The 23,047-nt window shown below is 43.0% G+C and overlaps 1 protein-coding gene across 1 annotated transcript in view; it reads left to right on the plus strand.

Moving 5' to 3' along the window:
* LOC133482371 (uncharacterized) overlaps positions 1–22,623 on the plus strand; it is a 36,099-nt gene extending 13,476 nt beyond the window's left edge. Inside the window, exons 2-5 of the mRNA XM_061782433.1 lie at positions 19,924–20,109; positions 20,230–20,373; positions 20,515–20,612; positions 21,014–22,623. Coding sequence (XP_061638417.1) covers positions 19,924–20,109; positions 20,230–20,373; positions 20,515–20,612; positions 21,014–21,434 — 849 coding nt within the window. The 3' untranslated portion in view covers positions 21,435–22,623. The remainder of the gene's footprint in view (positions 1–19,923; positions 20,110–20,229; positions 20,374–20,514; positions 20,613–21,013) is intronic.
* Positions 22,624–23,047: the final 424 nt, after the last annotated feature.

Genomic DNA, 23,047 nt, shown 5'->3' on the forward strand with positions numbered 1-23,047 from the left:
CAGAAGACTGGACCACTGCAGCCAAGGTGATCAGAGAAGCAGGCAGGAGAGTACTTGGTGTATCTTCTGGCAGGAAAGGAGAGAAGGAGACTTGGTGGTGGAACCTCACAGTACAGGAAATCATACAAGGAAAACGGTTAGCTAAGAAGAAGTGGGACACTGAGAGGACCGAGGAGAGGCGAAAGGAATACATTGAGATGTGACACAGGGCAAAGGTAGAGGTGGCAAAGGCAAAACAAGAGGCATATGATGACATGTATGGCAGGTTGGACACTAAAGAAGGAGAAAAGGATCTATACAGGCTGGCCAGACAGAGGGATAGAGATGGGAAGGATGTGCAGCAGGTTAGGGTGATTAAGGATAGAGATGGAAATATGTTGACTGGTGCCAGCAGTGTGCTAGGTAGATGGAAAGAATACTTCGAGGAGTTGATGAATGAGGAAAATGATAGAGAAGGGAGAGTAGAAGAGGCAAGTGTGGTGGACCAGGAAGTGGCAATGATTAGTAAGGGTGAAGTTAGAAAGGCATTAAAGAGAATGAAAAATGGAAAGGCAGTTGGTCCTGATGACATTCCTGTGGAGGTATGGAAGCATCTAGGAGAGGTGGCTGTGGAGTTTTTGACCAGCTTGTTCAATAGAATTCTAGTGCGTGAGAAGATGCCTGAGGAATGGAGGAAAAGTGTACTGGTGCCCATTTTTAAGAACAAAGGTGATGTGCAAAGCTGTGGCAACTATAGAGGAATAAAGTTGATGAGCCACACAATGAAGTTATGGGAAAGAGTAGTGGAGGCTAGACTCAGGACAGAAGTGAGTATTTGCGAGCAACAGTATGGTTTCATGCCTAGAAAGAGTACCACAGATGCATTATTTGCCTTGAGGATGTTGATGGAAAAGCACAGAGAAGGTCAGAAGGAGCTACATTGTGTCTTTGTAGATCTAGAGAAAGCCTATGACAGAGTACCCAGAGAGGAACTGTGGTACTGCATGCGGAAGTCTGGAGTGGCAGAGAAGTATGTTAGAATAATACAGGACATGTACGAGGGCAGCAGAACAGCGGTGAGGTGTGCTGTCGGTGTGACAGAAGAATTTAAGGTGGACGTGGGACTGCATCAGGGATCAGCCCTGAGCCCCTTCCTTTTTGCAGTGGTGATGGATAGGCTGACAGATGAGGTTAGACTGGAATCCCCGTGGACCATGATGTTTGCAGATGACATTGTGATCTGCAGTGAAAGCAGGGAGCAGCTGGAGGAACAGTTAGAAAGATGGAGGCATGCACTGGAAAGAAGAGGAATGAAGATTAGCCGAAGTAAAACAGAATATATGTGCATGAATGAGAGGGGTGGTGGGGGAAGAATGAGGCTACAGGGAGAAGAGATGGCAAGGGTAGAGGACTTTAAATACTTGGGGTCAACCGTCCAGAGCAATGGTGAGTGTGGTCAGGAAGTGAAGAAACGGGTCCAAGCAGGTTGGAACGGGTGGAGGAAGGTGTCAGGTGTGTTATGTGACAGAAGAGTCTCTGCTAGGATGAAGGGCAAAGTTTATAAAACAGTGGTGAGGCCAGCCATGATGTATGGATTAGAGACAGTGGCACTGAAGAGAAAACAGGAAGCAGAGCTGGAGGTGGCAGAAATGAAGATGTTGAGGTTCGCTCTCGGAGTGACCAGGTTGGATAAAATTAGAAATGAGCTCATCAGAGGGACAGCCAAGGTTCGATGTTTTGGAGACAAAGTTAGAGAGAGCAGACTTCAATGGTTTGGACACGTCCAGAGGAGAGAGAGTGAGTATATTGGTAGAAGGATGATGAGGATGGAGCTGCCAGGCAAGAGAGCTAGAGGAAGACCAAAGAGAAGGTTGATGGATGTCGTGAGGGAAGACATGATGGCAGTTGGTGTTCGAGAGGAGGATGCAGGAGATAGGCTCTCATGGAAAAGGATGACGCGCTGTGGCGACCCCTAACGGGACAAGCCGAAAGGAAAAGAAGAAGAAGTTAAGTGTTTCTTATTCTCCCTTCCTTTTTCTCTTTTAGACGCCATGTTTAACCAGAAGAGTAAGTCGTCAAATCCATCTTTTTGTATTTGTGATATATCATTTTTGTGTCGACACTTTATTTCCTTTTGAAGTTGAACTATTTTTTGCGAATTTAGCTGGCCAGCAAAACCGTATTTGGTTATCCACGTGTTTAAATGTTCTATTTTGGAATGGTTTTGTAGTTGAACATATTTCCAATCTTTACACGTTAGGTCTATTTTTTGATCCGGTTTACTGTTATTTATTCCCATTTTTGTGAATTTTGGAAGTCAGTTTATTTGCACCTAGAGTGACCTAAATACTGACTTTATTAAAAAATGACAGGGTGACAATAAATGTCTGAGTTCTGGTAATTCTCAAGCTTCTACCCCAATTGGGGCGGAGAATTCTTGCCTTTGCTTCCAAAACCAGTTGTCACACACAATCCAGTCTTATACATTCATACTTTTACACATACACACAATATTAATAACGTTTTTATAAACACACGAAAACACAGAAACACAGAAACACAGAAATACGGAATTTAAGTACGTACAGGACCCCGCCGTCCTCACGGAATTTGTCGGACTCCGCCGTCCATCTTGACCACTTGCCAGTGACTAGTATTACACAAGGTTTATTCTGCCGCAGACTTCTTCGTCGCGCAATTCACTCACTCTTTAATCCTTTTTTCCCAACATTTTTTTAAAAATTTAACTCACCACTCGTCTTCAATCCTGTGGATTGTCGTCAACCTTCAGATCCCAGTTGAGGAGAACGAAGACCAGTCCCGGAAAGGGTCTTACTTGCCGTGGCCATGGTCTCTTAACTGGAAGTCGGCTCCACAACTGGAATCCTCGGGTGTGTTGACATCCGGCTCGAAGGACCAATTTAATGTTGGATTTATCTTACCCAACATTATAAAAAATAGACACAAACGGAATGAAGACGCTGGTTTCTTTTTCTCATGAGGAGGGCGTATGGGAGATTGTTCAGATCACAGCCTCTCAACACGCTCTAAACAATCCCCCCCCCTCGCTCCTGTATTTATTTGAAATAGGAGGGATTTACAAATCATAATGTTCTAAGCAATAAGACACAACACAAAATATTTGATAATAAGAGGGTTTTTCCCAGACATGGTATTCTAAGTAATAAGACACAACACATAATATTGAACCAACACCTGTCACGACCCGACCACATCCGATCACGTCCTTGGTCCAGGCGCCCTTCCATCGGATGATGCTGAGTCTTCTTTTTGAAGGCGAGACATCTAAAATTGTCCATTATACTAATGCAAGCTAAGCAAATAAATGATAACTTCTACAATTTATCTAACAGAGTCCAAGCAGGTTGCAACGGGTGGAGGAAGGTGTTAGTTGTGTTATGTGACAGAAGAGTCAATGTTAAGATGAAGGACAAAGTTTATAAGACAGTGGTATATACATCCATCCATTTTCTGTACTGCTTATCCTCACTAGGGTCGCGGGCGTGCTGGAGCCTATCCCAGCTATCATCGGGCGAGAGGCGGAGTACACCCTGAACTGGTCGCCAGCCAATCGCAGGGCACATAGAAACAAAGAACCATTCTCACTCACATTCACACTTACGGGCAATCGAGAGTCTTCAATTAACCTACCATGCATGTTTTTGGGATGTGAGAGGAAACCGCAGTGCCCGGAGAAAACCCATGCAGGCACAGGGACAACATGCAAACTCCACACAGGCAGGACTAGGATTTGAACCTTGGTCCTCAGAACTGTGATTTATACAGTGGGTACGGAAGGAATTCAGACTCCCTTTTTCACTCTTTGTTATATTGCAGCCATTTGCTAAAAATTATTTTAATTAAAATTTTTTCCTCATTAATGTACACCCGGCGGCACGGTGACCGACTGGTTAGAGCGTCAGCCTCACAGTTCTGAGGACCCGGGTTCAATCCTCGGCCCCGCCTGTGTGGAGTTCTACCCGTGCCTGCGTGGGTTTTCTCCGGGCACTCCGGTTTCCTCCCACATCCCAAAAACATGCATTAATTGGAAACTCTAAATTGCCCGTAGGCATGACTGTGAGTGCGAATGGTTGTTTGTTTCTATGTGCCCTGCGATTGGCTGGCAACCAGTTTAGGGTGTACCCCGCCTCCTGCCCGATGACAGCTTGGATAGGCTCCAGCACGCCCGCAACCCTAGTGAGGAGAAGCGGCTCAGAAAATGGATGGATAGATAATGTACATACAGCACCCCATATTGCCAGAAAAAAATTGAATTGTTGAAATGTTTGCAGATTTATTAAAAAAGAAAAACTGAAATATCACACAGCCATACGTATTCAGACCCTTTGCTCAGTATTTAGTAGAAGCACCCTTTTGAGCTAATACAGCCATGAGTCTTTTTGGGAACGGGAAGTTTTTCACACCTGGATTTGGGATTCCTTTGCTATTCCTCCTTGCAGAACCTTTCCAGTTCTGTCAGGTCGATGGTGAATGTTGGTGGACAGCCATTTTCAGGTCTCTCCAGAGATGCTCAGTTGGGTTTAAGTCAGGGCTCTGGCTGGGTCATTCAAAAACAGTCACAGAGTTGTTCTGAAGCCACTCCTTGGTTATTTTAGCTGTGTACTTAGGACCATTGTCTTGTTGAAAGGTAAACCTTCGGCCCAGTCTGTGATCCTGAGCACTCTGAAGAAGTTATTCGTCCAGGATATCCCTGTACTTGGCCTCATTCATCTTTCCTTCGATTGCAACCAGTCAACCTTTCCCTGCAGCTGAAAAACACCCCCACATTATGATGCTGCCACCACCATGCTTCATTGTTGGGACTGTATTGGACAAGTGATGAGCAATGCATGGATTTCTCCACACATACCGCTTAGAATTATGGCCAAAAAGTTCCATCTTTGTCTCATCCGACCAGAGAATTTTATTTCTCACCATCTTGGAGTCCTTCAGGTGTTTTTTAGAAAACTCCATGCGGGCTTTCATGTGTCTTGCACTGAGGAGAGGCTTCTGTCGGGCCACTCTGCCATAAAGTCCCGACTGGTGGAGGGCTGCAGTGATGGTTGACTTTGTGGAGCTCAGCCACAGTGATCTTTGGGTTCTTCATTACCTCTCTCATCAAGGCTCTTCTCCCCCGATTGCTCAGTTTGGCCGGACGGCCAGCTCGAGGAAGGTTTCTGATCGTCCCAAACGTCTTCCATTTCAGGATTATGGAGACCACTGTGCTCTTAGGAACCTTAAGTGCAGCAGAAAAATTTTTGTAACCTTGGCCAGATCTGTGCCTTGCCACAATTCTGTCTCCGAGCTCTTCAGGCAGTTCCTTTGACCTCATGATTCTCATTTGCTCTGACATGCACTGCGAGCTGTAAGGTCTTATATAGACAGGTGTGTGGCTTTCCTAATCAAGTCCAATCAGTATAATCAAACACAGCTGGACTCCAATTAAGTTATAGAACCATCTCAAGGATGATCAGAAGAAATGGACAGCACGCAAGTTAAATATATGAGTGTCACAGCAAAGGGTCTGAATACTTATGGCTGTGTAATATTTCACTTTTTCTTTTATAATAAATCTCTAAAAGTTTTTTTTTCTGTCAATATGGGGTGCTGTATGTACATTAATGTGGAAAAAAATAACTTCTATGATTTTAGCAAATGGTTGCAATATAACAAAGAGTGAAAAATTTTATGGGGTCTGAATACTTTCCGTACCCACTGTATATCACAGTGGAAAAAAGTCTGCAGTTGATTGACAGTTGTAGTATTTTACTTTTAGTATTTACTTTTCCTGTCTGAGTTTTTGACTTCAGTTTAATTTTATGATCTCCAGCCAAATCCTCCATATCCTGGTCTTCTCTATGTTTCTTGTGTGATGTGTGTGCGTGCATGCGTGCGTGTGTGTTTTTTTATGTGTGTGTGTGTGTGTGTGTGTGTGTCCAGATACAAATGGAAAATAATCCAAATTAATCAGTGTCATTACAGAGTCTTAAATCTGCAGAGTTGCTAATTCCAGTGGTTTTATCACACTGTACACGTTTGACAAAGATTTATTAAAGAAAGAAAGCCTTGTATCCCCTCTATATGTTGGGAATATTAGAAGTTTTGCTTAACAACGTTTGTTTCATAGCCTATAACAGTGTACAATCAGCATGGTCATGATGCATAATTATTTAAAAGATTATGCTGTTATTGTGTGTATTGCTGCAATCCATGATAAATTACCCCAATCTCAATGTCCCTTCTGGAAGACTGACTTTGAGTTTGTTGGTTCAGGAGAAGTGGCACTAATACATATAAATCATACAAAACTTTTTTTTTGTTTTGTTTTGTTGTAACAACAGTTCTTCAATAAATATCACACAGCTCGTAAGCCCGTTTATTACCCATCATTTTAATTTGCCTGCCCACGTGCCCTTGCCATTGGCCAAGTAGTTCGGATTGCCGCCTCCTACAGTCAGAATCCAGGGGCAATTCACAGACCAGCAGCTCCATCCAAACATCCATTTTCTTTACCGCTTATCCTCACTAGGGTCGCGGGCTGATGGAGCCTATCCCATCTATCTTCGGGCGGGAGGCGAGGTACACCCAGAACCGGTCGCCAGCTAATTGCAGGGCACATAGAAACAAACAACCATGCATGTTTTTGGGAGGAAACCTGAGTGCCCGGAGAAAACCCTTGCAGGCACGGGGAGAACATGCAAACTCCATACAGGCAGGCAACTGTGAGGCAAATGTGCTAGACCAGCGGATAAATATTGGGGGGAAAAAAAGACTACAGTGGGTACGGAAAGTTTTCAGACCCCCTTAAAATTTTCACTCTTTGTTATATTGCAGCCATTTGTTAAAATCATTTAAGTTCATTTTTCCACATTAATGTACACACAGCACCCCATATTGACAGAAAAAAAACATAATTGTTGAAATTTTTGCTGATTTATTAAAAAAGAAAAACTGAAATATCACACAGCCATAAGTATTCAGACCTTTTGCTGTGACACTATATTTAATCGGGTGTTGTCCAGTTCTTCTGATCATCGTTGAAATGGTTCTACACCTTCATTGGAGTCCAGCTGTGTTTGATTATACTTATTGTACTTGATTAGGAAAGCCACACACCTGTCTGTATAAGACCTTACAGCTCACAGGGCATGTCAGAGCAAATGAGAATCATGAGGTCAAAGGAACTGCCTGAAGAGCTCAGAGACAGAATTGTGGCAAGGCACAGATCTGGCCAAGGTTACAAAAACATTTCTGCTGCACTTAAGGTTCCTAAGAGCACAGTGGCCTCCTTAATTCTGAAATGGAAGACGTTTGGGACGATCAGAACCCTTCCTAGGGCCAAACTGAGCAATTGGGGGAGAAGAGCCTTGGTGAGAGAGGCAAAGAAGAACCCAAAAATCACTGTGGTTGACCTCCAGAGATGCAGTGGTTGACCTCCAGAGATGCAGTCGGGAGATGGCCAAAAGTTCTAGAAAGTCAACCATCACTGCAGCCCTCCATCAGTCGGGGCTTTATGGCAGAGTGGCCCGACAGAAGCCTCTCCTCAGTGCAAGACACAGGAATGCCCGCACGGAGTTTGCTTGAAGGACTCCAAGATGGTGAGAAATAAGATTCTCTGGTCTGATGAGACCAAGATAGAACTTGTTGGCCTTAATTCTAAGTGGCATGTGTGGAGAAAACCAGGCACTGCTCATCACATGTCCAACACAGTCCCAACAGTGAAACATGGTGGTGGCAGCCTCATGCCGTGGGTGTGTTTTTCAGCTGTGGGGACAGGGAGACTGGTTGCAAACAATAAAAAAAGATGAATGTGGCCAAGTACAGGGATATCCTGGACGAAAACCTTCTGCAGAGTGCTCAGAACCTCAGACTGGGCCGAAGGTTCACCTTCAAAAAAGACAATGACCGTAAGCACACAGCTAAAATAACCAAGGAGTGGCTTCAGAACAACTCCTTGACTGTTTTAGAATGAGAGCCCTGACTTAAACCCAATTGAGCATCTCTGGAAAGACCTGAAAATGGCTGCCCAACAACTTTCACCATCCAACCTGACAGAACTGGAAAGGATCTGCAAGGAGGAATAGCAGAGGAATCCCAAATCCAGGTGTGAAAAACTTGTTGCATCATTCCCAAAAACACTCGTGGCTGTATTAGCTCAAAAAGGTGCTTCTACTAAATACTGAGCAAAGGGTCTGAATACTTATGGATGTGTGATATTTCAGTTTTTCGTTTTTAATAAATCTGCAAAAATTTCAACAATTCTGTTTTTTTCTGTCAATATGGGGTGCTGTGTGTACATTAATGTGGAAAAAAAGAACTTAGATGATTTTAGCAAATGGCTGCAATATAAAAAAAGATTTAAAAATGTAAGGGGATCTGAATACTTTCCGTACCCACTGTATGTTGATAGCGATGGCTCATTCACCCTCAACTGATCACTGCCATTGCACTCCTCGATCTGGAGTCGTCGTAAGACAGCCAAGGTGCATTCTCCATAGTGGAAGGCTGCATTCCTCCGCTGGTGCTGGAATTCAACGCCCCACCATGCTTCTATCGCTTGTATTAAAGAGGATAAAATGCACATGTCCAACTTGAATGAGTCAGTGGGCAAATGTTTTGTGCCACAAACCGGAAGTTCGTCAGAAAATTAAAGAACAGACAAATAAAGCTATTTTACTTATGATTGACTGTATACTATTTATCTTACAATAAATATAAATATATTTGGAAATATTACATGACAATATTTATTTTTCATGATTACATTTTTGTCTTATTCAAAGTGACACAACTGACCCTGTGGGGCGACACCCTAGCGCCTTCTATTGACCACCCCCCACTGTTGACAGGCCAGGCTGCTCATTCTACGTTTCTTACAAATGGGGCATAATTTAAAACGGATTAGAGGGAAACAAGCTGGCATGGTGGACGACTGGTTAGCACATCTGCCTCACAGTTCTGGGGACCGGAGTTCAAATCCCGGCCCCGCGTGTGTGGAGTTTGCATGTTCTCTCCATGCCTGTGTGGGTTTTCTCGGGGAACTCCGGTTTCCTCCCACATCCCAAAAACATGCATGGTAGGTTGATTAACGACTCTAAACTGCCCATATGTGTGAATGTGTGTGCGAATGTTTGTTTGTCACTATGTGCCCTGCGATTGGCTGGCGACCGGTTCAGGGTGTACCCCGCCTCCCGCCCGAAGATAGCTGGGATAGGCTCCAGCTGCCCGCGACCCTAGTTTGGATAAGCGGTAAAGAAAAGGGATGGATGGATAGAGGGAAACTACACAATGGAATAACATTTATTGAAGAAGCAACGTTTATTGAAGAAGCATCGTTACAAGAGCGAAATAACACAAAATATAATTTCCAAACATTTTCTTTTGTTTGCGCAATCATTTTTCTTGAGGTTTGGAATAATACACACGCATCCTATAAGTGGGTTTGCATTAAGCATTATCCACCTCACACAGATGTGTTTACACAACATACTCATAATAGAATGTTTGAAGCAAATTCCAAGCATAGTAATACAGAGCGTAATGTGTAGAAAATTAGTAAAACTATGCAGGATTTAGGCGCCGTGCACCTTGTGTCCATAGTCAGCAATCTGAAGGTCATCATGACATCATAATGCCTTCAATATTTGGGAAAGGTGGTTGCAGCATGGAGATCTCGTGCTCATTAAGTAATGGCGTGATGAGGCTACTTTCATCTGTGTTGGTAAAAATGTACAACTCTTGAAAATGCTTTGTGTTTATGTCAAGGCTTTGAAATTATTCCTTAAGTGGCTTGGAACTAAACCTAGCAAGCATTTATTGTAATTTACTCTCATAACCATGACACTTTGTACAAATACCCAGTCATCTACTGTATAAAGTGCCTGGGAATGATACTTGGGTCAGGGTAAAAGCATCTTAAAAGAAAAAAAAACAAAAAACTTTGTCTTATTGATTTTTAATTGTTTAAAAGTCTAAAAGTATCTGACAGTTTATTTACTCACCACTAAGTCTCCGAAGTAATTTTCTGGTATTAAATGAACTCCGGTATTATGGCAAAAATAAAAGTATTTTCAAACAGAGAGTCCTTAGAATTTTGATTATGTATTTATTTTATTTAGGTTACTGCAGCGGCACGGTGCCCGACTGTTTGCCTCACAGTTCTGAGGAGCCGGGTTCAAATCCGGCCTTGCCTGTGTGGAGTTTGCATGTTCTCCCCGTACCTGCATGGGTTTTCTCCGGGTACACCGGTTTCCTCCCACATCCCAAAAACCTGTATGGTAGGTTAATTGAAAAGTCTAAATTGCCCATAGGTGTGAATGTGAGCGTGAATGTTTGTTTCTTTACAGTATATGCGCCCTTCGATTGGCTGGCGAACAATTCATTGTGCGCACCGCCTCTCGCCCAGAGTCAGCTGGGATAGGCTCCAGTATACCCGCAAATCTCGTGAGGATAAGTGGTATAGAAAATGGATGGATGGATGGATAGTTTACTTCAGTGATGTTCAATAGCGTGTCAGTTAATGAGCAAAGTTTGTTGGCAGATGTCAGACTGGCCATCACATTAAACATATGCTTTAAAAAAAACCTTATGCTTTCTTTTCAAACAACTGTTTCAAAAACAACAAGTTGAATAATCGGATTATCTGGGGTGTTTGCGGAACAGAAGTTTCACGAGTGATGCTGGGGTCCCCTGCAATATGTTGCAAATGTCATGAGTGACTGCATTTTAAGGCTTTGCGTGACTTTAGGAATATTTTTTTCCCCTGAAAATGTGCATCTTTTCTTAAAAAAAAAGAAAAAATAATAATAATTCTCAGAACCTACTGCAACATCTAAGGTATTGGGATATGAGGAAATAAAGACAATAGAACGGGAAACAAAAATGGTGATGAAAAAAAAAAGGTGGAAGTAACAGTGAGAGAAATATAGAGCAATGCACATGGCCAGAGGGAGTGTGTAACCGGGAAACCCAATCTGTGACTTGATGGTGCTCCTAAGCACAGAGGCTAAATCAATTTGACTGCTGCTGCCTGTGCATTGAATGGGAGCCGAGGCTGATGGAGTGAGAGGGGGAAGAAGGTGGGGAAGAAAAGGGTGACCGGATAAGGATGGAGCAGGGGAGTACTAAAAAAAGAAAGAAACGGCATGAAGGGAGTCACAAGATGGAGATGACGAGGTCGGGGAGGGGACACCCACCAAAGAGAAAGCTGAGTTAAGAGTGGTAGAAATGAACTCAGCATTGAGATTTACTGTCGCACATTCAAATGGAAATCTGTGGAGCATCGAGGCAGTTCAGAAAATGTATGTCTCTATAATACACTGATACATTGATTAAAGAGATAATATTTCGATTGGTGGAGCTTGGTCACATGACGTGCAATCAGGAAGTGTTCGCCAGAAGGCCACCTGCAATGTGTGCCTACAGCATTGTTGGCGTTGGTTGTAAATTAAAATTTCTAACTTGTGTATTAGAGTTGTAAAATGTTGAGTTTGAATTCAACCTCATAAATATTTCAAAGTTTTGACTAACTTTTTCACAGTTTAGACGAGCTAGCTAAAGTGCTATGTTAGCCAAGTGTGGTAATGCCAATGTAACAGACCTTACGCAAGTTACACATATTAATTGTATGTCATGTTTATGTCCAGTTTTACAAAAATCTCCAATGAGTACAAATGTATCTTGAAAACAAACACACTAAAAGTTCCACTTTACTTCTGTGTCCGAAGATTAAGTTAACCATTATTGTTCGCTATCTGTTGAAATTGCACCCAATGTGTGATGGGAACGGAATAACTACTATGTTGCATAAGGGTTCCAGTTAAACTCCATGATAATCTGAATTGACGTTAATACAGATGTCAAGTGACATTTACTCTTACGTTTGGAGTTGGATTCTTATCAAACTTGTAAACATGAATGAACATCTTGTCCTTCAGTGTCCATTGCTAAAAGAGTCAACAACAACAATAAAAAGCACCTCTGAGCCAAGGTGGGTAGAAACACGCTACTCTCCATGACATTTACTTAAGTAACATTTTGGATAAATTGTACTTGTCAGAGTAGTTTAAATGCATCATACTTCTACTTTTACTTGCGTATTTATGTTAAGAAGTGTTACTTTTACTCAATGATGATTACACGATGATCTACACGCCGCTAGCTACTTTTATTAATCAGTTATTGCATGCGTGATCTATTTTTAGACTTTGACTTCCACTTCCGCGTCGGGCACTGTTTGGACCAATCCAATGTTACCACTAGTGTCTTTTGACTCCAGTTCACCAATGAAACGGCACAGGGCAAGACACGTGACTACACACCAAGCCTTCGCAGGCCAATCAAAGGGACTCATATTGGGGGGAATCGGCCATGCGACCTGTGTTTACATTATAGACTCCAGAAAAAACAACAACAGCTTTGTCATGCAGTGTAGTCTTGTGCTTAGGCCAAACTTGGCTATTTCATCCAACTTGTAACTTGAGAAAACATATTGCGGTAAATTACAGATGTTTTGTTGTTGTTCTGCCTGAAACATTCATCTTTTGGGGTACGTTCTGTAATCTCTCGCTCACACACACACACGCATGCATGCAAGCACACACTTTATCAATAAGTCTGGTCGACAAACAGCTTCTTATTCAGTCATTTCAGTTATTAAAGCTAATTATGTAAGGCCCTATGCACGTGTTGTTGGTTTTCAGGACTTAAAATTTGTGGCAGGTATGTGTGGACTCCCATTGAACATGAGTTTGAATGTGATTGTTTACTCCTGAATACAGCCGCATCTCATTTATAAGAGGGAGTTTATCCTTGTGCAACCAGATTTATTTCTTTTATTTTATTTACTTATTTATTTACTTTTTTTTTAACCAGGTAAATGACCAGTTGACACAGAACATGTCCTGGTTGAGAAAGCAGAACGTTAAACAAGTCCAAGTCAATCACATCCGAAATTATTTCAGTTGTTTATTTTCACCGCCCCTCTCCAAAAGATCCAAAAATCGATCAATCAATTCAATCAATCAATCGATCAATCAATCAATCAATCAATCAATCAATCAATGTATTCAGTTGTGCAAATTCTAGGTCACATTAATTGACAAATAAAGATGATTCTGATTAAGAGGCACATAAGACCCCAAAAAAAATACAGTTAAGTCTGATTTCAGTCAAAATGTGTAGAGATGCAGATGAAAGTTGATATCTTCAGTGACGAAGAGAAAGTCTGTATGCAGTATTTTAACCAAGGAATGCGGGAAGAGGAAATCCTCTCTGAAAACATCAAATGTGAAGCTGGAAAGTTGCTGCTGAATATGACAGCACAACTCCGCTGTACTTTAAACTTCTCAGCAGCACCAACTTTCAGTTCTCACTCACATATCTTCTCACTCCCTTATTTTTTGCTTGGTTTGTATGGTTGGGTTTTCTTGTACCTTACCTTTCCTGTCACTCCTTTACCTCCTTCTTACTAAGAAAACGGATTTTAAGTAGAATGATTATCCGCTACTTACAGACGAGAAATATATACAGAGCATGATATTAGCTTGGATGAAGTATGAATGGTTACAACTGCTATCCTTCATAATGCCTGAGACTTCCCTATGGAAAAAAAGCCCATCCATCCATTCTCATTGGGGTCAAAGGTCAGAAATGTGAAGCAGCAATGCCCCCAACAAAAATTCTGCATGTAAAGTATAGATATATATTATGGTTTGCTACCATTGGTTTCATTGTTCTACAAAGTACCAAGACAATTTAAGCAAAGCTTCATCAATATTAATCGTATCCACACTGTGCAGCCAAGTTACAGAAACGAAACCTTTAACATAATTCTACCCTCTTATACTGTTTTCAAGGCCATCCATCCATCCATTTTCTGAGCCGCTTCTCCTCACTAGGGTCGCGGGCGTGCCGGAGCCCATCCCAGCTGTCATCGGGCAGGAGGCGGGGTACACCCTGAACTGGTTGCCAGCCAATCGCAGGTTTTTCAAGGCCGTTACATCCAAAAAGAATGGCCTTAATTTTTTTGTCGCCACTGACAGCCACGGCCAAGATCCTGTTATTCATAGTGGAGTGGGTGACTTGTGCAAAATAATTAAATGACAGGGCACAGACACGTGTAAACCTACTGAAATTACCATAAAAAATTGATTTTCATCTAATGTCAGTCATGTAACAGCAGACAACGTAGCAAGCATCTTTGTTTATCGTATCTCCAAAAATGACCAACAGATTATTCCCAGAAAAATACTTTATTAGTTCTGTATTGAATGTCTCTTAATTTCATCTTTAAGTATAGTGTTAGGCGGCACAGTATTAGCACATCCACCTCACAGTTCCGAGGTCAAGGGTTCAGATCTGGAATCCCGCCTTCATGTTCTCCCTGTGCCTGTGTGGGTTTTCTCCGGGTACTCCCATATTAAAAAAAAATAACATGTGTGATAGAATAATTGAAAACTTTAAATTGTCCCTAGGTGTGAATGGTTGTTTGTCTATATGTGTCTTGCGATTGGCTGGTGACCAGTTCAGGGTGTCCTCCGCCTTTCGCCCAAAGTCAGCTGGGATAGGCTCCAGCACACACGCAACCCTAGTGAGCATAAGCGGTAAGAAAAATGGATGAAGTATAGTGTTAGCATCTGACACCAGCATGTACTACGTATTGCATATCCATGAAGATGATGTTTCTTGCACATCAGAGGTGAGGTTTAAAGAAAAGAGATACATAAGAGGACTGGACTGCAATATGTTTCAGCATCAGCGTTTGAAGCACCATACTCTGTCTAATCTACTGCCAAGTAGATGTTTTATCCTCCTGCAAGGTTACCATACTTCTCTCATTTTATGCAGCCAACACACAATAATATCTCACTAAGATATGCATTTTGTGGTTATTCATTGTTATTATCATTATACAGTATAGGTTTACCCGTGGAGATAAACCTCTGCCATGAAACCATGTCTCATCTATCTAGGTCCCAGTTTAAAATTGCATTCTTACCATTCTTGAGTCCAATTTAAAGCAATTCTCACCCTTAATGCTGTTCCCTACTTTGTGATAATATCGCTAGCTGTGCCTGTTGGGATAGTGTTGCAGCCTAATTAGAGTCTTGCACAGACTTCAATCTAACATATGGCTATTGACCAGCAGAGCAAAATGCATTAGTTATTGTGTAGCAGGACATCTCATTAATATCCTACCCCTTTAAGCACAGAGCAATTAAGGAGATTAAGACCGAGGAGTGATCACTACAACTAATTACTCTGCTGTCCCACCCTGCCTCCAAGGCCATGTTTACCGTGTCTCTCGTCATTCATTTAGTATTTCCTGTTTCATATTGTGGATCCGTGCCTCCAATAATTTCTTAGTACCGTATTTCCCTAAAGTAATTTGTAAGCAGTACATCAATTAAGAAGGTTCGAATTGGGTTTTAGATTTATTTATTTATTTGGGGGGTGGGGGGTGTATTTTGTGCAATGTTCATATCCATGTCCTGTATGGGTTCTTTTGTATGGGTGGTATTTTGATTGTAGACTTGAATTGTCCTTATGTATGTGAGTGTGGATTGTTAACTCTGGGTTTTGACTCACAATATTTTTACCCTAAATCAGCTAGAATTCGCCTCTGTGCTTCGAATCAGTTTCCCTGTAATCCTGAACATGAAGAGAGGTTTTGAAAATGGGTGGATGAATTAGATTGAATTCACTTCCGACCTTCCTACTTCCTACCCATCTTCAATCTAGGAAGAAAACATCACTGTAAATATAAGAAAAAATGAAAATAGGATGTTATCTACTATGACCCATGGAGGATGCTAAGTTATGTTGTGGAGCTGCTTTGGTGCGTCTGACAGAGAGTGTCTCGAGTCTGCGCTGGGAATTCTTAAGACTATTAAGTCATTCTAGAGTGAAATGCTCTGCGCAGTGTCAGAAAACTTGGTCTCAGTTGCAGCCCGCAGGTCATGGGTTATCCAACAGGATAAAGACTCAAATCACACACTATCTATCCATCCATCCATTTTCTGAGCCACTTCTCCTCACTTGGGTCACGGGCGTGCTGGAGCCCATCCCAGCTATCATCGGGCAGGAGGCGGGGTACACCCTGAACTGGTTGCCAGCCAATCGCAGGGCACATAGAAACAAACAACCATTCGCACTCACATTCACACCTGCGGGCAATTTAAAGCAAAATGGCTAAGAACAAGAAGTGGCATTCGATGAGCCCTGAGACACAATTTAAAAAAAAATATTGTCTGTGGATGAAGCTGAAACAAACTTATTTCAGTGACTATTGGTCTTCTTTGTTTGGTGCAAGGGTACAACCAACAATTTTGTCCATGTCTATACTTTTTGGCCAGCATTTTTAGCAGGGCTACTACAACACTTTTCTTCATGCAAAAGTAAATGTCAGTTTTCTGATATTGAGTGTTGGTGTGGGGTATGTAATAAATTATGTTTCTTGACTGAAGTGTCATGTCAAAATGTCTTTTCAGTGGACCAACAAAATGGGACTTGTATCCATTGATCACCACCAACCTCATTTTTCTCAATTAGCTATGACAGCCTTTGCTTTATGTCCACTTTTATTAGCTGGTTTTGCAACCTCATATATGAATGTGGGTTTGAAATGGGGAGAGAACAACAATGCATTGTTGATGCCCACTTTCACCTCTCAGATTCCACGCAGTCACTGAAAAACACACAAGAGCGGTCTACACCAAAAGCACAGTTCAGTTGTCCACAATTCCTTTTTTGTTGGAAACTGCCACAAAACATTAACACAGTACCACTTTATGCTACCCCACTGTTTGGGCAGCAACCAGTGATATGGTATCTAAAGGCTGGAAGTAGAGATACCACAGCCTGTTGATTAGTCAGTAGAAAATTGTCAAAATAGCGGGAACAGAATGGGAACAACACAAAGGGCTCTATTTTCATGATTGGCATAAATCGAACGTGACACGCTGCGTAACTGCACAGAGGTGGGTTAGACTCGGTGTTTGTAATTTTGTGTATCAGCGCACCCCAGCGCATCTAAAAGACCGCTTGTCCGTCTGTGCCTTAATCAAATTCACCAAAATTGCATTAGACCAGCAGTCTACTTACTGCACTGGACTTTGGATATTGACAAACACAATTGGCTGGTAACCTTGCGCTAGCAAGAAAATCAATCCCTGCCGCAGATGCGTAGTCTATGAAAATAGTACCCAAAATATTTCATTTGTCACTGGTGAAAGCCTGCCCTAAACCAAATGTTCCCTTAAACTACATATAAATTCAAACATCCATCCATCCATCCATTTTCTGAGCCGCTTCTCCTCACTCGGGTCGCGGGCGTGCTGGAGCCTATCCCAGCTGTCATCGGGCAGGAGGCGGGGTACACCCTGAACTGGTTGCCAGCCAATCGCAGGGCACATATATACAAACAACCATCCGCACTCACATTCATACCTACGGGCAATTTAGAGTCTCCAATTAATGCATGTTTTTGGGATGTGGGAGGAAACCGGAGTGCCCGGAGAAAACCCACGCAGGCACGGGGAGAACATGCAAACTCCACACAGGCGGGGCCGGGGATTGAACCCGGGTCCTCAGAACTGTGAGGCTGACACTCTAACCAGTCGGCCACCGTGCCGCCTAAATTCAAACATTCATATGAAAATATCCTGAGTAATAATATGATAATAATTACTCTAAACACCTGTTCCTGACCCAGACAGATTATGAGTTCCTTTACCTAGAATTGAATCCTAGACTCAAATGTTGTTTACATCTAAAAGTACCTAGGATGTTTTTTATTTATTAAAGACAAATACATTTCATAGATTTTGATCACTATGTTTCGAGCGTGCAGTGTTGGTGTTACAGAATATTTATAGAGGGAATGAAAAACAGAGAAAAAGATAGTTAACACCATCTTCCAGCTCACTCACAGTTCACTAACATAACACTGTCACATTTTTCACACCTTGAGAAATATGCTTTCCTTGCTGCTTCGAAAGGTGCGACACTGAGGTATTAGTGGCTTTTTTTTTTCTCTTTAAATGCAAAATCTTTGAGAATATTTTATTTTATTACTTGTCATTTCAAAGATTTCATGCAAAGTGTTTTTGAATACATGTAGTTTAAACTCTATGGAATCACCAGATCTAAATGTGTCAGTCTACCTCACCTTACGCTTACAGTGCTGGATAAATATTTATTCTGACAACGTCAAAGTAAAGCCGAACTACAATATTTTCTGTAAATCATGGTTGAGAAGAGAGAGGAATGTGTACTCACAATCTATGAGGTTTTATTTCCTTTCTAACATCATCCTGATTGCCTCAAACAATGTTGTTTCACCTTCTCATCATTTGTTTTCCACCCATTTCATGTCCTTCAACTAGGTGTTCTCTTTCTTGTCAAGGGGGGGCAGTGTTCCGTTTGCTATGTTGGGCCACCTCCTTGATTTGCTGCTGAGATGTTACCATGGAAACAACAAGACTCTACTTCACCTCAAATAGAAGTTTCCTAGACCCTGTGTGTGTAGCAGTTGTGAGCATGTGTGGGTGCAGGTCTATGTCAAAATGTTTATGCTACATTTCAATTTTACTGACACTGAACAGTGTACATTGAGTCCAGAGATGAGTTGCCCCCAACTCAAACTTGTACATACACTCTACAGTCAAGAGTTAGTCATGCCTGGACACAGAGTGACACTTGAAAATGGATGGAAAAGGAGACGTGGGGTTGTGGTGGTGGTGCATTTATCTACAATTATACTAAATGGCAACTAAATGGCAAGGCAGAAGGTTGTTTTTTTCTGGGCTTATCATGGAAAGTTAGGTTTTCCTCGCCCAAAATCAGCTGGCATAGGCTCCAGCTCACCTGTGACCCTAATGAGGACAAGTGGTATTGAAAATAAATAAATGGATGGATATTTCTTCAAACCAATGTTGATGATTAGCTACAGTCTGCAGTGCCAGGATCTTTGTGAGCAATGTGGCTATTCTGTCCATCAGTGTTGTGACTGTGCAGATATCTGTTCAGATCACTATTCCTTTTCCAGTGCAATGGAGCGTGGGATTAATCGCAGACCTCAGATCAGCTGGTATGACTCATGCTGTGCTCTGGGCTTTCTCCGCTCTTTGCCAAGCAATAACTTGAAGTAGGCAATTATTATGAAGGGTAGAGAGAAAGAAACATGATACAAAACCACAGTCAATGTGCCTCAACATTATGTAGACAAAAGTGGTGGTCTATCAAGCCATTAAATGTACATGTGATGAATGTGGTATTAAATATGGACTTGGTCCTACCCTTTGCTACTATAATAGCTGCCATGGTTATAGCTGTCATATACTACCCTGCAGTTCCATTATAGTAGCCTGGAGAGCTCTTTGCGTCCTCTCTCTCTCCCCCCTCCCCTCTCTGTTTTCAGCACCTGTCTCCAATCAGCCTCATCACCACCGGTATTTAAGGCTGCCTGTTCCAGGAAATACTTGCCAAAGTATTGCAGCCTCTCCTAGCGGTACCACGGCCCACCGTATTCAAGTAAGCCACTTAACTCCTCGTTCCCTTGTTAACTCTTGTGTCTCCTCGTTCCCAGTGCTCACCTGTGTTCCTGACCCACGTCATTCCTGCCACCAAGCCAGCCGCCTGTTCTGTCTACTGCCTGCCACCTGTCCACGCCGCCGCCTGTCTCCAGCAGAAAGGTATTATGACGTCGGAAACCGCGAGCTGCTGGCCATAATATGGGCCCTGGAAGAATGGAGGCACTGGCTGGAGGAGACTAAACAACCATTTCTCATTTTGACCAACCACAAAAACCTTGCTTACCTCCATACCGCTGAACGTCTGAACCCCCGACAAGCACGCTGGGCACTATTCCTCACCAGATTCTATTTCAGTCTCTCCTTCCGTCCCGGTTCCCGTAACACCAAGGCAAATGCGCTCTCCCGTATTCACTCACCACCCTCCAGCACAGCAGAACCTGAATCCATCCTTCCGGCCTCCTGTTTCGTTGGAGGGGCGACGTGGGAGATCGAGCAGGTGGTCAAGGAGGCCCAAAAGACCCAACCTGATCCCAAGACCGGGCCTCCAGACTGCCTGTCGTCCCGGATTCAGCACGTTCGGAAGTCTTGAAGTGGGCCCACAACTCTAAATTAACTTGTCACCCTGGCAACACCCGTACTGCCCAGTTCATTCAACAGCACTTCTGGTGGCCCAGCCTCATCAAAGACACCCTAGAGTTCGTTCAAGCCTGCTCCGTCTGAGCCCGAAGGAAGTCTTCTCACTGACCTCCAGCTGACCTGCTGCGCCCCTTGCCAATTCCCAGCCGCCCTTGGAGTCACATCGCTGTGGACTTCGTTACCGGCCTGCCCACCTCTGAAAGTAACACAGTTATTCTCACAATCATCGATCATTTTTCCAAGTGTGTCCATTATGTGCCCCTCCCCAAACTCCCGTCCGCCCTGGAAACTGCTAACCTCCTTGTCTTACATGACTTCAAACTCCATGGTATCCCCATCGAAGGACGTCTGGGCAGTTTGGAAGGACGTCCGGGCAGCGCTGAACCAGTCCGCGGCAAGCAACTCGCGGACTGTCATCGCTCCCCGACGCCCGAATACAAGGTGGGTCAATCCGTCTGGCTCTCTTGCCACGAACTTCTCCTTACAACAGAGTCGCGTAAACTCGCTCCATGCTTCATTGGTCCTTTTCCCATCACCAAAATCTTAATCCCACTTCCGTCCAGTTAAAGCTGCCACAGTCCCTAAAGATTCATCCCACATTCCACGTCTCATTGCTCAAGCCTGTCTCCACCTGCGCCCTAAGCCCTCCGGCCGAACCCCCTCACACCCCCGGATTGTTGACGACCATCTGGCCTTCACGGTGTCGCGCATCCTTGATGTGAGGCCTCGGGGGAGGGGGTTCCAGTACCTGGTCGACTGAGAAGGGTACGGGCCAGAGGAGCGGTCTTGGATTTCCCGGAAGCTAATACTCGATCATACCCTTTTGGACGACTTCTACGCAGCTCACCCGGGGAAGACTGGCAGGACACCAGGAGGCGTCCGTTGAGAGGGGGGTACTGTCATATACTGCCTTGCAGTTCTATTGTAGTAGCCTGGAGGGCTCTTTGCATCCTCTCTCTGTCCCCCCTCCCCTCAGCACCTGTCTCCAATCAGCCTCATCACCACCGGTATTTAAGCCGGCCTGTTCCAGGAAATCCTCGCCAAAGTATTGCAGCCTCTCCTAGCGGTACCACGGCCCACCGTATTCAAGTAAGCCACTTAACTCCTCGTTCCCTTGTTAACTCTTGTGTCTCCTCGTTCTCAGTGCTCCCCTGTGTTCCTGACCCACGTCATTCCTGTCACCAAGCCAGCCGCCTGTTCTGTCCATTGCCTGCCACCTGTCCACGCCGCCGCCTGCCAACACATCCAGGACCACCTCCATAACCTTTGCTGAATAAACTGTTCATCATTTTACATCTGCCTCCACCTGCTCTTAGATCAGCATTACTTTGTTAAACAAAATGAAGAAGCCTCCGGACTAAATCAGTAGACTACGGCATACATTTAAACTGATATACAGTATATATATGCACTACTGTTCATTCATACCGCAATTATGTATATACTGTTAACGAATGTATATTCATTCATTGAGCATGTATAGTTGGGGCTGGCAGGATCTCATTCTGTAAGGACTTGGATTTTGGAATCAGAGGTCATGGGTTAAAATCTCACTACGGACAGAAATGGCAACTAGTTGTTGGAGAGAAGCTAGTGTGCTTGCTGGCCACTGTCAGGTTGCTTTTTAGAAAGACATTGTCCCCACCACCCCATCTCAAGTGGAGCAGCAGTCTTTGGGCACCTCTTTCACTCTCCCTCTCTACCTGCATGTGTGTGATGTGGTTCTATTTTATGTGTAGTGTGCAACTCGTAGGAAAAGTACAAAAATGGTGGCTTACCCCTCCTCGCCATTCTCCATATGCCACCATGCCTTCTATAAAGGTAAAAGAGATGTTCATTCATCCATTTCATTAGTCATATTTTAGTTCACATTTTTTTCCATGTTAAACTATAGTTATTCTCTGTAAAATATTTTTTTTTGGGAGGTCTGCAACATATTTCCTTTGAGAAATATTGCTTTGGTTTTCACCAAATTTGTTTTTTGGTATTTTGGAATGGATTAAACATGAAAACCAAGGTTCCACTGCACTGGCTTTGGCACAAAGGTCAAGCTATTTTTTTGAAGTTCACGTCTGGGGAAAAAAAGGAACCCTGATCACGTCATACATTTGTGTGGCTACTTGATACTGGCCAGAAGTTGTAGGGCTACATCCTAAATTGAAAAGCAAGCAAGCAAGCAAGCAAACAAACAAACAAAAAAACATGTTTCATAAGGATTATCTGAGAATTTTTACCCACTACTCTATATCAAATAAAAAACACACTGGTTTGACAGAAAAACAGTGACATTTGCTGGTTGTGGTGGTGCAGTCTGGGGTAGCAAGTGAGAATTGTAGGGTTGTTTGTAAATTTGAACACACACTGTATGACTAAAAAAAATAAAACGAGAATAAAATTGTATCCACATTCTAATAAACTAAAGCTCGTACGGTCTCTTCTCTGTGATTCTTTTGAAATGATATACCTTTTGTATGAAAGAATATAATCATGCTCATAGTAGCTCAGAGTCGTAAACAGAATCATTTGGAGAATGGCAGATTATGCGTAATGGGGTCAGTGCTTCAGTCTTTCGTGACAACATATTTATCCTCTCTTGTTTGTCCTTGATGTGGGACAGTATTGCAAGACATCAGACGTTCAATTCACTGAATTCCTTATAAATTTTAAGTCTGTATAGCATTGTGTAGACTTTCCAAACATAAGCATATCTGTCTGATTGTTTGAAAAACCATGCTATGCAAGGCCAACCACTCCAGTTGGCAGATGTAATTGGTCATTACCCCAATTGGCCCCAATGCAAGTAGATTATAAATCAGAAAAGGGACACTATAGCCTTGTGCCTGCACTTTTTCATCCATGCTGGTTTGACACACACT

This window comes from Phyllopteryx taeniolatus, chromosome 8 (genome assembly GCF_024500385.1).
Source record: "Phyllopteryx taeniolatus isolate TA_2022b chromosome 8, UOR_Ptae_1.2, whole genome shotgun sequence".
In the NCBI taxonomy this organism is placed as follows: domain Eukaryota; kingdom Metazoa; phylum Chordata; class Actinopteri; order Syngnathiformes; family Syngnathidae; genus Phyllopteryx; species Phyllopteryx taeniolatus.